The sequence below is a fragment of the Vigna angularis genome, chromosome 6 (genome assembly GCF_016808095.1).
Source record: "Vigna angularis cultivar LongXiaoDou No.4 chromosome 6, ASM1680809v1, whole genome shotgun sequence".
NCBI classification, from domain to species: Eukaryota; Viridiplantae; Streptophyta; class Magnoliopsida; order Fabales; family Fabaceae; genus Vigna; species Vigna angularis.
In genome coordinates this window covers 16,437,506-16,452,668 of record NC_068975.1, presented here as the reverse complement: position 1 = coordinate 16,452,668, position 15,163 = coordinate 16,437,506, and the positions used below count along the sequence as shown (strand labels likewise).

The window sequence follows — 15,163 nt, the reverse complement described above, 5'->3', positions numbered from 1 at the left end:
ACCACGAGTCCCCGGCAACGGCGCCAAAAACTTGATGACAAATTTATGAACACCGAAAACGGCGCCACAAACTTGTTTAACAATCGGCAAGTGTGACCGAATCGTATCAAGTAATAAAACTAGGTAAGACCAAGTATCGTTTTCCCAAAGGACTCACGGCCTAGTTAGTTATCTGATTTGTTGATTATTTAAGACTTGTGAACGATTGATTGTAGGTTTTTAATGCAAAATACAGTAATTAAACATGTATGCATGAATGTGATCAATGGCAAAAAGAGTAAAACAAACACGTAATGAATGATATGGATAAGTATGTTGTTGGGGTTATCAATTTCATCTTATCCACTCTCATATACTTTAGGAATTCATCAATCTTTTCATCAATGTTAATGCCACTCTCTAAATTACCTTGTCAAGAAGGCCTATCCTTAATTACGAGTTCATACAATTCCTAGCATTCCTAGTAATTAGTTCTGAAGTGCAGGAGCTTAAAGGCAATCAATATGCTATTGGGAGAAATTCCCCAGATCTAGACTTCCCCGTACGTTCCCATATCGACAAAATCAATAATCATAACAATGTATGAGTTAAACAAAGCAAGCATTGAGCAAAGAGGAAAAACCCTAACTAATAATGAAAGAAAGCATAAGTCTTAAAGTAAGATGTTAAAACAAATTTCATATATGAGAGTTTCACAAGATTACATTGATTCCCCAACAACAATACAAGGTTTAGTTCACCATATTCATGGTGAAACTAGATGAATAATAATGAAAGAATGGAAGATAAAACCCTAGAGAGGTGAAAAGGTAGCCTGAGCATCCAAGATCTTCCTTCAAGGGGTGGAAAAGTGAGTGTTTGCTTCGTCTCAGCCAAAGATACAAACCCTAGGAACACCTAAAGCTTATATATTGTTCGTAATAATACAGAAAATTAGGCCCAAGCCCAAAATAGTGCCGCTCAGCGGTAAGTGCGTGAGTTGGTTTCCTCCCCCCAGCGGCCTTTGCACCCCTTAGCGGAGCCAACATGGGTTTCTGAGTGCCGCTCAGCGGTAAACTGCCGCTGAGCGGTAATTGCGGCTTCTGCTTTTGCACTTTTTGATGTCTTTTCTGATTCCATTTCTATCCTTCTTCACTTCTTTCACCAAATTCACCTTAAAACCTGCATAAAACACTGAAATCAAGCATAAACCTGTCCAGCTCTCTTATTTCTAAAAATATAACCAAAAACATGATTTCAAGCTAGTTTCTAAGTGTTAAAGGTTGCTTTTATTATCAAATTTAAGCATGAAAATAATAGTTTTTCAACTGTTATCACAACGCCAAACTTAGAACTTTGCTTGTCCTCAAGCAAACAAAATGTAACTCAATCTTCTACCAATCTGTACAATGGTTCACTCATTCAAAAATCCTCTTTTCAAGATAAGTAAAAACTTCAATTAAACTCATGACACAGATTTCAATCAAGACATGCACATGCTTTGGATGTTCACAAAATCACTTAATATCCAGCAAATGCTATTTTTCATGAATGATCAATCAATTAAGCAAAGATGTTCATGTGCTCATGGAATCTTTCCTCACTAGGTAAAGTGTTTCACTCAAACACAAGTGTATAAGAGGTAATCACTCATTCACTCTACTATCACAATGTCACATGAATTGACTTTGCCTTTCATTTAACCACAATCAAATAAATTCACAAGCATGCATCATCACAAGGACTTTCAATGGCTTATAATGTGGTTGGGCTAACAAGAAAATTGGTTTTCCTAGATCACAAAACCCTTGAGTTAAGAGAATCATATAAACACAATCATTCTTACTTTCCCAACTTTCCTTTGCATTGAGCTTTGCTTTTTCTTTTCTTTCTCTTTTTCTTTTGCTTTTCACATACTTAATTCTTAGCTCTTAGCTCAATGCTTTCAATTTCCCTTTCTATTTTCCAACAACCCCAAACTTGAACATTTATTAATACCACAAAACATTTTCTACTTAACTCAAGGTAAAGCTTTCAACAAGGGTTTTAAATTTATGTTCAAGGCTAAGGGTTCAAAGGATAGAACACATAGTGTTCTCTTTTAGTGGCTTACTTCATGCAATTTGGCTAATATAAGGGTTTCCAACAAACGGCCTTGATCATATAATGCAAACAAGTAATTAATTCAATCATAGAAAACCTGGGCAAAGTTATTCATGCTTTCAAAGTAATAGCACTCAATCACAAAAACTCTGGAGCTCAAGACCTCACATATAAGCTCATTCACATTTGACATACACATCCTGCTTAATATCACAATCACAATCATAGTAACTTGCATTTGTTCACAAAGCTTGTGAACCACCTGTATAAGCATGTAATTGTGCATATCTCAACATCAATCTATATCAAAGCATCATTCAAGCATTACTTATCAAACAACAATCATAAGCAAACCATCATAACAGACAAAGTTTCCAATTCAGTACATCAAACCCTATTCTAAAAACAAATAAATAAGTTCAGAAAACCAAACAAGAACATAAGTCCTGCTTTAGTTATGATAGCATTCATCAGTAAATGCTATCTCAACTCCTCATCAATCTGAGCTGTCATCTGTATCCTCCTCTTCTTCCTCATCTTCAGCATCCTCAAATGCATCATCCTCATCATCATCAGCATCATCTTCTTCCATCTCCATAGCTGAAGCTTCAGCTGCTTCAGCTCTGTCTCCTTGTACCTGTTCTTCTGGCCAGGCCACCACATTATGAAACTCTTCCATAGTCCACCTGTGTGCTGGAGGTGTATCATACATTCCAACAATCATCTCAACAGTAGCCACCTGCCCTCTGTGGATAGACTATAACTGTGCACCTATAAGAGACATGTACATGTCCCTCATCTGGAAAGGTTCTGCTTCATGTGTCTCAGCAGATGCCTGACTCTATGCTTGCCCTCTTTCTCTACGAGTACGGCGTGGTGGAACTGGCTGAGCCGCCTCCTCACCTCCACAGTATTGTCTGTAATAGGCCTCATCAATTGCTTTCCTTGGCCTTTCAAATGGTGGAGCAGAAGTATCCACTTCAGCTATCTTGCAGAGGTGTGTAATCAAAGAAGGATGTCCTAAGGGTGCTTTGCTGTTTGTTGTGTTGGCGCACATCCTTATCTCATCAGCTATTACCTGTCCAATATTGACATTCAAGTTCCTGATTGCACAGTAAAGGAGGAGTGCCCTGCTAAGAGTGATGTTTGACACATGAGAGCATGGCTGAATGTTGGCATGAGAAAATGCCATCCAATACTTTGCAAGAGGAGTCAAGTCAGTTCTCCTAATGTTAACCATAGAGCCAGTTCTATTCCTCTGAAAATGTCCTCCAGGTACACATAAAACTCTCTCCACGTCATCAAAATCAGCGCCTTCTTCCATACAGAGAGCAAACTGGCACTGCTCACCAGCCCACACAGTGTCTAAGAAGTTGTTGATGGAATCAGGATCATACCTAATAGCAAGGCCTCTGACATAGCCTAGGTAATTCTCAGCTGGATAATCACCAATCTTTCTCGCATTAGTGTAGAATTCTTTCACCACAGCTATATTGGCAGGTGTAGGGTACGTGGCTAGCTTCCCCCAATCATTCCCTAACAATTGCTCTCCAAATTGAGGAGCAAAGTTAGGTATCATTCCAACCTTTCTCTCCATAAGTAGTCTCCTATCTTGGACCACCTTGAAGTGCTTCTCATGTTTGCGAGATAGGAACCTACTAGAATGGGGTTGTTCTAGTTCCTTTTCTTTTCTTTTGGATGCCATGGTCTTCATTCTTTTGCCTGAAGAGGATGCCATTCCTACATCAAACACAGATACAAAACCACAAAGAATGTTGTAAATCATTAGTAAAACACAGACAACACCATATTTCGAAGTTAAACCACCGCTGAGGGTCAAAATCACCCCTCAGCGCCACCAGTGCAGCAATCCAGAACGCAACTCAGCAAAAACCACATGTCTGTCAGAGTGCCACTCAGCGGCAATTTACCCCTGAGCGGTGACTCTGCAGATTTTTGAAAAATTCGTTTTTAACCTGTCCTAACTCCACCCACATGCAATTTTCAGTTTTCCATATCAAAATCATTCAGTTCAATCGGTTCAAACATCAATTAAATCATCAAATCATGCATAGAAATTAAAACCCCTAAAGATTCATGCTTCAACAATCCAATTCAAACTCAAGAATCCTAGAATGAAAGTCGCTTGACTTACTTGGGTGGAGATGCTGGATGAATGGAGAATGCTTTCAAGCTATGATGCTCTCTTCCAACCCCAAACTTAGATGGAAAACTAGTGAGAAAGTGAGTGAAAGAGAGATTTTCTCAAGAGGGATGAGGGAAAAATTATAGAGATCCTTTGAAAGAGTAAGTAGGAGTGTGTGTGCAGAGAAAAGTATGATAAGAGAAGCTAAGGCGCAGCTTAGGGTATAAAAATACCCTAATGGGCTCGGGTTCCGCTAAGGGGCAACCTAAGCCCAGTCTGCGACACTACCGCTCAGCGACACTTTCGGGAAGTGTTCTTCTTCTTCCTGGCTTGACCTAGATGCGTCCTAAACATACCCCTCACTGGCTCCCTGCAATAAAATTCTCAGATCACTCATGCACAACCCTATTATGCAACTAAAGCAGGATCAAAACAAACAATACAGAGAAAATAAATCAACTGGGTTGCCTCCCAGGTAGCGCTTGTTTAACGTCACGAGCCTGACCCAAAATCCACCAACACCCATCAGTAGGTGCAAATCTTTCTTACCAACACCCATCAGTAGGTGTATACAAACATAGTATCCTTCAGTAGATACTCTTCCGCCTAACATCCATCAGTAGATGTAAACCCTGTAACAAACTTATAACAAAAATACAGATACCCAAAAGTTCAAAATTACATCACCAAAACAAAAATTAAAAGTTCTTAAATCACTGGGTTGCTTCCCAATAAGCGCTCTTTTAACGTCATTAGCTTGACCCAATAAAGCTCAAGTTCCTTCTTCAAGGTTGATGTCCGTATCCCACCAACTTCTTAACTGCTTCCGGTGTACTGTTTTGACTCTTCTAGAATATGAAGACTCTATCTCTATCATCTCATTTTCTTTATAGCCTTTCACAACCCACAACTTGTTTTTGAATCTCACAGGTGTACCAAGTTTGAGTTGTTCTTTCATCCAATCATCAGGAACTTTTCTTCCTCTACCAATCTTCTCTCTTTCATGTACCTAAAACAACAAACAATGTTTACCTTTAACCTTGAGCTTTTCATCTTGAGGGCTAGTCATGAGTACATCTTGAAATGCAGCTTTATGACTAGCTTCTTCCTCCTGCATCTAACTCTCCTCTTTGAAGACATCTACAACAACCCTTTCTTCTCGGTCTTGGAACGCCACTATACCTTCGTTCTCATCAATGATGGCTTTGGCCGTTTTCATAAACGGTCTTCCGAGAATAATGGGTATCTTTTTGGTCTCCATCTCCATCACCACAAAGTCTGCCAAGAACTGTAGTTTGCCTACACAAACTATAATATCCTCAGCTATTCCATAGGGTTTCTTTGATGATCCATCTGTCATTACTAAGTCAACCTTTATAGGTTTCACATCAACATCACCGATTTGCTCCAATAAAGAATAAGGTATCAAGTTAACACTTGATCCTAAATCAAGTAAAGCTTTTTTAACCCTTTTTTTCCCTATTGTGCATGGAATGGAAAAGCCTCCTGGATCTTTTGCTTTTGGAGGGAATGGCTCCTTTTTAACAGCTTTATACTTCTTTGTATCATCATCTCTACGTCTTTTCTTTCTAGAGATTTCTTCCTCAGGTTTAGTATAAACTGTAATTTGCTGTAGTATCTCCTTCCAAGGTGCATCATTGTCCACCATACTGAATAATTCTGTAAAATCAAATTGTTTCTCACGATTTATTGGAAAAGGAAACATATCATTACTCTTTATCTCTTTTCTCTCTCCTTTCTCTTTTCTCTCTTCTTTTTCTTTTTCTCTCTTTTCTTTTTCTTCCTCTCCTTTTTCCTTTTTTTTTCTAACTCAACTATTTCATCATTTGTACTCTCCACCACTTTACATTCTTCCCTGGGGTTAACCTCAGTATTAGCCCTAAAATTTCTATTAGGCCTTTCTTCCACTTGCTTGCTAATCTGACCCATTTGAATCTCCAAATTCTTAATAGCAGCATCAGTACTCTTTTGAGAAGATTCAAGTTTCTGTATAAATTGATGAAGAGTTTCTTCCATCCTTATGGACCTTTCATTAAGTGTAGAAATCTGTTGCCATAAAGTTGGTTGTTGTTGTTGCTTATTAAATTGCCCAGTTTGTCCAGCTTGCCCACTTTGTCCTTGACCAATGCTTGGGTGTGGTTTCCACCCTTGATTGAAGTTCCCCTAACGGTACGGAAACTGATTGGCCATGAAATTAACATCCTCCAAAGCTTCTGTTGGAAAGGCACACTGACCATTTATATGGTCACCTCCACACAATTCACACAACTGTGATTGAACCTGTGCAACAGTCTTTAACTCTTTCGGCAATTGTGCAAGTGTTTTTGTAAGAGTTTCTAGTTGTTGAGTTAGTAGCTTATTTTGTGCTAGCAAGGCGTCATGGGATTGCAGCTGTAGAACTCCTTTTTGTTGAATAGGAGCTCCTCTTTCACTATTCAGATCATTATCACTAGTAGCCATATTATCAATGATTTCTGTAGCTTCCTCTGGAGTTTTCCATTTGATGTTTCCTCCAACTGTGGCGTCAAGCATCATCTTGGTTTGGGAACCAAGACCTGTAAGGAAAGCCAAGACTACTTCCCCTTCGTCAAAACCATGTGTGGGAGTTTTTCTCAGTAAGCTTTTATATCTGTCCCATGCATGACCTAGTGATTCCTCCATACCTTGCCTGAAAGATGAAATTTCTTGCTTTCCTTTATTTACCTTTGATTGTGGAAAGTATTTGTTTAGGAACTTTGTTACCACCTCTTCCCACTCTGCAAAGCTTCCTTCTGGAAAAGAGTTCAACCAAATCTTAGCGTTGCCTCCTAGTGAGAATGGAAACAAGCTAAGTTTGATTGCTTCGTCCGGCACCCCATTTATCTTTACTGTGTTGCAAATCTCGTTAAATGTAGTGAGGTGCTCATATGTGCTTTCGTGAGACAACCCATTAAACTGGTTACTCTTAACCAATTGGATTAGTGCTGGTTTCACCTCCATATTAGCCGCATTGACTCTTGGTCTTACTATGCTGTTGAAATGCTGAGGTCCAGCTACATTAGTATAATCAGCAAGAGTTCGTCTGTTATTATTGTTCTCCATCTCCTCAATGCTATGGTCAGAACTTTGTGGTGATGGTTGTAACAGAGTTTCCGGAGAAGGAAAGAGTTCTCTAGATGTACGGATTCTTCTCCTCCGTCTACTCTCGTCCAAACCTTCAAGAAGAGGTTCTACAGTTTTCTTGCTCCTAGTTCGGATTGCTTCCTACATACACAAGAAAACAAATCCCTAAAAGAATTGGTTAGCACAAAAAGATATAAAAGAAGATATAAGATCAAAGATAAGAAGATAAAATAAAGACAGAAAAATAAAAACAGAAAACAGAAAAATAAAAACAGAAAATAAAATAAAATAAAATAAAATAAAAATAGATAAATAAAATAAAATAAAATAAAAACAGAAAACAAAAATTCAAAATTTAAAATTCAAAATTCAAAAAAACAAGTCAAAGATAATCAATAATCAAACAAATAAACTAGTTAAACCACGAGTCCCCGGCAACGGTGCCAAAAACTTGATGACAAATTTATCAACACCGAAAACGGCACCACAAACTTGTTTAACAATCGGCAAGTGTGACCGAATCGTATCAAGTAATAAAACTAGGTAAGACCAAGTATCGTTTTCCCAAAGGACTCACGACCTAGTTAGTTATCTGATTTGTTGATTATTTAAGACTTGTGAACGATTGATTGTAGGTTTTTAATGCACAATACAGTAATTAAACATGTATGCATGAATGTGATCAATGGCAAAAAGAGTAAAACAAACACGTAATGAATGATATGGATGAGTATGTTGTTGGGGTTATCAATTTCATCTTATCCACTCTCATATACTTTAGGAATTCATCAATCTTTTCATCAATGTTAATGCCACTCTCTAAATTACCTTGTCAAGAAGGCCTATCCTTAATTACGAGTTCATACAATTCCTAGCATTCCTAGTAATTAGTTCTGAAGTGCAGGAGCTTAAAGGCAACCGATATGCTATTGGGAGAAATTCCCCGGATCTAGACTTCCTCGTACGTTCCCATATCGACAAAATCAATAATCATAGCAATGAATGAGTTAAACAAAGCAAGCATTGAGCAAAGAGGAAAAACCCTAACTAGTGATGAAAGAAAGCATAAGTCTTAAAGTAAGATGTTAAAACAAATTCCATATATGAGAGTTTCACAAGACTACATTGATTCCCCAACAACAATACAAGGTTTAGTTCACCATATTCATGGTGAAACTAGATGAATAATAATGAAAGAATGGAAGATAAAACCCTAGAGAGGTGAAAAGGTAGCCTGAGCATCCAAGATCTTCCTTCAAGGGGTGGAAAAGTGAGTGTTTGCTTCGTCTCAGCCAAAGATACAAACCCTAGGAACACCTAAAGCTTATATACTGTTCGTAATAATACAGAAAATTAGACCCAAGCCCAAAATAGTGTCGCTCAGTGGTAAACTGCCGCTGAGCGGTAATTGCGGCTTCTCCTTTTGCACTTTTTGATGTCTTTTCTGATTCCATTTCTATCCTTCTTCACTTCTTTCACCAAATTCACCTTAAAACTTGCATAAAACACTGAAATCAAGCATAAACCTGTCCAGCTCTCTTATTTCTAAAAATATAACCAAAAGCATGATTTCAAGCTAGTTTCTAAGTGTTAAAGGTTGCTTTTAGTATCAAATTTAAGCATGAAAATAACAGTTTTTCAACTGTTATCACTTACAAACATGCTTTGCATTGCTCATATCACAATTCACACTCTCAACATAACACTTTCAGCATAAGAATCTTAAATTTAAAGCATCCCTCAACATCAAGATCTTTTTTCCAACGCTGAGGGCCAATCAGGGGATCCTCAGCGGCACCTGCACACAACCAAAATTACCAGAACACAAAATAACCACCATGAACCAGTCGTGCCTGCGCTGAGCGCCAACCAGTGACCCTCAACACCACACCAGAATGCACATAACGACCCTAGCTGGCCAAAGACTCCACAAACATGCTTTGCACAATGCAATAATCATCCATAATCCATCCAGAAACAGTTTATTCAGTAGATCCAACAACATACCATGCATAAACATAAAAAATCAAAGAGTAAAAGTTGAAAATGCAAGATGCTTACTATAGTGAAGTTTAAATCTTTTGAAAAATGCACAAAGAGCTTGTGAAAACTTAGGGCTTCTATGAACACTAGCTACCACACACCAAGAACCCCAAACTTAATGGATGGAATGAAGCAAAGAGAGTAGAAATGGTGACTTTTAGTGAATGGATGAAAGGGGGAAGTGGTAGAGAACCCTAATCAAAGCTCTTTGGTGGCTAGAGTGAGAAGTGAGGGAGAAATCGGCCCTTTAGGGTGAAAAGAGTGAAATGGGCCTATTGACGCTGAGCTTTAAAAGGCCTAAGGAAACCTAACAGTGTCGCTGGCGCTTAGCGCCCTCTTGAGGGGCGCTCAACGCGGTGCGGTGATTTTCCTCCCATCTTTTCTTGTTTGTATGTGTTTTTAGGTAGGAGCCTCTCAGTTTCAACCTTTAATTTTTCATATCTTTGCTCTTTCAAACTTTCCACTTTCCAACTCAAGATTAACATCTTACACTTAAAATAGTTAACTCTCGATGCACATCATAACCAATATCCACACAAACATTCCTAATTCAACTAAGTCACAATAACTAACACACCAAACAAACACAAACAAAATTTTTCAAAAACACTAGGTTGCCTCCCAACAAGCGCTTGTTTAACGTCATGAGCCTGACGACATAATGCTCAGTTTAAAGCTTTGATGTTGGTGTTCCTCTTGCTTCCATCACACCAACTCATCTTCAACAACTTCCAGTCCACCTTCTTAACTCTTCTAGAATATAAAGCTTCAATCTCAAAAACTCCATTCACTTTAATTTCCTTCACAACCCATAACCTTTTTCTGTACTCAACTAGTTTTCCAAATTTGAATTCTTCATCTTCACACTTCAAGTCTTGGTGGACTATCTTTTCTTTCATCTCTATCTCCTCTTCCTCTACCTGTGACAAGAAACACTTCTTACCTCCCTTAAATGAGTCAGCAGCATGATCAGATACACTAGTCTTTGATAGATTTTCCTCTGTAGCTCTTGGACTAGTCTTCTTCACTTTAATTGACTGCTCATCATTGAAGACACTGAACATCACCTCTTCATCTTGGTCTTTAATTATTAGAATTCCATCATCTACATTGATGACAACCTTAGTTGTCATCTTCAAAGAATGATAGGAATCTTCAAAATCTTCCCCTATTTCCATCACTACAAAATCCACTGGAAATTTAAGTGTGTCAACTTGGACCACAACATCTTCAACTACTACATAGGGCTTCTTGGTAGATCTATCTGCCATTTGCAACACCATCTTAGTAGGTTTAACTTCAAGATCACTAATCGTTTTTAGCACAGATAAGGGCATCAAATTGATGCTAGCCCCTAAATCAATTAGAGTTGTCCCTACATCACAATCTCCAATAGTGCAAGGAATAGTAAAACTTCTCGGATCGTTGACTTTAAGAGGACGTGTCTTTTGCAAAATCACACTACAATTTCCCTGTTCTTCAATTGTTCCCTCATCTAAATATTTCTTCTTTTTGAGGGACTTCTACAAATATTTTGCATAAGCAGGGATTTGGTGCAATGCCACACTCAATGGAATAGTAATCCCTAATTTCTTGAACATCTATTTAAAACACCCTAACTGTCTCTCTTTTTCCTTTCTAGAGTACTCTTTAGGGTAAGGAAGAGCTTTCTCAATTTTTCTCTCACCGTCTTCTTCTTCTTTTCTTTCTCCCTTTTCTCTCTTCTCAACCTTACTTTTTCTCTCTTCACTTTTTTCTTTCTCTTCACTCAACACCTCTTTTTCTTTTCTCTCAATTTTTCTCTCTTTCAACCTCTCACTATTATTGCTTATGATAGCATTACACTCCTCTTTAGGGTTAACTTCAGTATTAGCCCCAAACTGCTTTTCAGATTTTTCCTCCAACTTTTTAGCCAGTTGGCCAACCTGTATCTCCAAATTCCTTATAGCAGCTTCAATGCTCTTAGGATTAGAAATAGACACTTGCATTTACTTCCTCTCGGGTAACTTCCGGCATAACACATTGACCATTAATATGATCTCCACCACACAACTCACAAATTTGTTGTTGAACTTGAGACACGTTCTGCAATTCCCTTGGCAATTAAGAGATTTTCTTCATCAGAGTCTCTAGTTGTTGAGTCATAATCTTATTCTATGCCAGCAGAGCATCTTGAGATTGTAGTTGTAGAACTCCTTTTTGTTGAAGTTGAGTTCTTTTACTATGCATCTCATTATCATTTGTAGCCATATTTTCAATCAAATCATAAGCTTCCTCTGAAGTCTTGCACTTGATATTACCTCCAACTGCGGCATCTAGCATCAATTTAGTTTGTGAGCTTAGACCTCCAAGGAATAGAATGACTACTTTAGGTTCATCAAAACCATGAGTGGGCGTCTTTCTCAACAAGCCTTTAAATCGGTCCCACGCTTGACCTAATGTCTCATCCATTCCCTGCCTGAAAGAGGAAATTTCCTGCTTACCTTTGTTCACCTTTGATTGAGGGAAGTATTTGTTCAGAAACTTTGCAACCACGGCTTCCCACTTAGTAAAACTATTCTCTGGAAAAGAGTTCAACCCCACCCTAGCATTGTCTCCCAAAGAGAAAGGGAACAAGCTAACTTGAAAATTTGACGTTATCTCCTTTGCATTTTCTTTTCCTTAGATATCTAAGCATTTTTGTTCTTCATATTGCAATTTGATAACTTGAACTTGAAAGTGGTTCATTCATCGTCATTTCATATGAATGTGCCCTTTCAAGTTCAAGTTAACAAAATGTTTTTGTAGTACAGAAATGGTTAACATATATTACTGAAAGGGAAGTGCTTAGGAAAAAGAAATATGGTTCACAATATGTTTAATGCTGAAACAATTTTGAGATCTAAAATAATTATATAAAAATGTTGTTCAACTTCATCATTTAAAATTGTATGATTCTTTTTTAAATTGTCCATAAGTTGCACTCCTCTATTAGATTTCAGAGCTATCTGTTTCCTAAGAGAGGATGCAACTTATGGACAATTTAAATTTGGAATCAATTTACACAGTTGACGTCGAATGTTGAGTACCCTTGATGCAAAGACCTGGAGATTATTCATTGTTCATATCCATTTTATGTGATAATCAACATCCTATACCCCCTTAAAACACAACATCTAAAAAGAATCTAAAGATATTTATTACTTTTTCACTGAATGATGTTTTAACGTCGAATGCGACTTGGAATTGACGTACATTTGGATCAAAATGTACATTTCGATGAAGTACATTTCAGTGGATCAAAATGTATCGTAAATTTGGATATATTTTGTTTTTCCCCTCTCATAGAACATCTAAGGCAGCGGGGAAGTGATGTGAAGGGAATTGAAGTATGATGGGAGCATTAATGGGGAGCTCTTAACTTAAAATTAATGGGGAAATGATTATGCACTGCAACTATAGAAAAGAATCAAACCTTAGTTGGAAAACAAATTCTGCACTACAGAAAGTCCGTAGTTTGCATATCCAACACCAACTTTGTTCTGTAATTTAATCAAATCAGAGCATGGGAATATAGTTAATAAGACTTCATTTTTACATTAAACGTGAGCGCTCATTGCATAATTTAAAAATGATGCAACATTCAAAGATCTATGGTGTTCATTAAAAAAAAAGAAAATCATATTTTGATCATTTTTAAGTCGTGTCCCATACTGCATAAACTCCTTGATTCTAGCAGAACTCACTGATAACCAAATAGTAAAAAGGATTTTGAATTAAATTATTGAGATGTAAGCAAACTGTATTGCACTTTTTATAAAGGATGATTATTCTGTCTAGATAAAGACTTGTCTCCATGATGTGTGATATATATATCTATCCACTGATCATGGGATATTTTGCAGGTTAGTGAGTCGGAATTATGTTGCATCTACTTTGAGCAGGCATGCACAATCAAAGTTCAGAGTTGTGGCCACCAGATGTGTGCACAATGCAAACTAGCCCTGTGTTGCCACAACAAGCCCAACCCTGCCACAACCTGTCTCACTCCACCAGTATGTCCATTTTGTCGAAGCACCATAACAAGATTCGTGGTCGTGAAAACATAATACCATGATGAAACTGATCTAGGCAATGTCGACACGAACTGTTCCAAGATGAGCAAGACATCAAAGAAATTCAGAAATGACAGTGGTAGGAGCAGCTTCAAGGGGTTATCCAGTGTTTGCTATATCAGATAACTTTAAAATGTAGCTAACATTTAGTATTTGCTAACTTGAGTTCCTAATTCATTTAAAGTTTAGTAAGTTTTGATTTATATTCTTGTATTCTTTAATTCATAAAATTTGAAATTATTCTTTTTAATCTGTATAGAATATATGAATTTATATTTTAAATTCTATAAACTACTACCCTTTGTCCCTCACTTCCTCATCCCTAAACTCACCCTTTTCACACTGCTACTCCCTCCACAATCCACACTCTGCTTCCTCCACCACCCAAACCACTCTCCTTCAACAACACTTTTAAACCATTCAATCAATATCAAACTTCATTTCTAATAAACACTTTTAAATAATTACAAATAACATAAGCTCTACAGCCATACAATTCAAATAATTAATGAAAAATAAAAAGTACAGAATCAATTATCTTAGTTAGTAACCACTTTGGTTTTTTAAATTCTTTTAAAAGGAAAGCATTTTATTGATTTTATAACACTCTTGATTCTGAAATACTTATGAAAATTTTACATGAGGAAAGAATGGATAAGATTGACAGAATCAGGGTCATGGCCAGATCATCTCCATTTGACAAGCTTTTGATTGTTCAATGTTTAAAGCAAAAGGGTAATGTGGTGGCAGTCACAAGTCATGCCACAAATGACGCACCTGCTCTAAAAGAAGCAGATATTGGACTTTTCATGGGAATAAAAGGCACTGAAGTGGCAAAGGAGAGCTTTGGCTTTAGCCACCGAGGAACCTACTGATGATCTCATGAAGATGCCACCTGTAGGTAGAGTTGAGCCACTGATAACTAGAGTTATGTGGAGGAACCTGATTTCACAGGCATTGTACCAGGTTATGTTACAACTGGTTTTAGAATTCAGGGGAACATCAATCTTTGATGTTACTGAGAAGGTGAAGAACACGATTATCTTCAATTCTTTTGTCCTCTGCCAAGTGTTCAATGAGTTCAATGCAAGGGAGCTGGAGAAGAAGAACATATTTAAGGGACTTGGTAAGAATAGGTTGTTCATTGTAATTGTTAGCCTAACTGTTGTTCTTCAGCTAGTGATGGTTGAGTTTCTGAAAAAGTTTGCCAATACTGAGAGATTGACTTGGGAGCAATTGGGTGTTTGTGTTAGCATTGGAGCTTTGTCTTGGCCAATTGTTGTGCTGGTGAAGTGTATCCCAATTGTTCGCAAGAACTAGTAGGCAAAACCAGTAAGTTATTTTTTGATTTCATATACATATTTTATAATCTTCACCTACTCGATCTTCACCTACTTTGTTGCTTTTATTTTCCCTAAACTACGACTAAGGTTATTTTAACCTTCTCACTGGCATGCCAATGCCTTGCCCCTCATTTCAATTACAAAACAAAAAACTTTCTCAATCAAACAACATCATACATTGCTACCACAAGAACATCAAACAGATTCAAGAACAATGAAACTCATAACGAATTTTTAAACGCACAACATACCTCAACCAAGATAGTCCTTGACGATGACAACCTTTGTAGAGCACGACAGCGATAGAAGCCCACAACGGCCCCTCCAATGAA

At 37.5% G+C, this 15,163-nt stretch overlaps 1 protein-coding gene across 1 annotated transcript; it reads left to right on the top strand.

Annotated features, from left to right (window-relative positions):
* Positions 1–14,376: 14,376 nt before the first annotated feature.
* On the top strand, positions 14,377–14,808 carry LOC108321922 (putative calcium-transporting ATPase 13, plasma membrane-type). Its single transcript, XM_017553837.1, has one exon. It carries the CDS (start codon positions 14,377–14,379, stop codon positions 14,806–14,808), a length of 432 nt encoding a protein of 143 aa, XP_017409326.1.
* Positions 14,809–15,163: the final 355 nt, after the last annotated feature.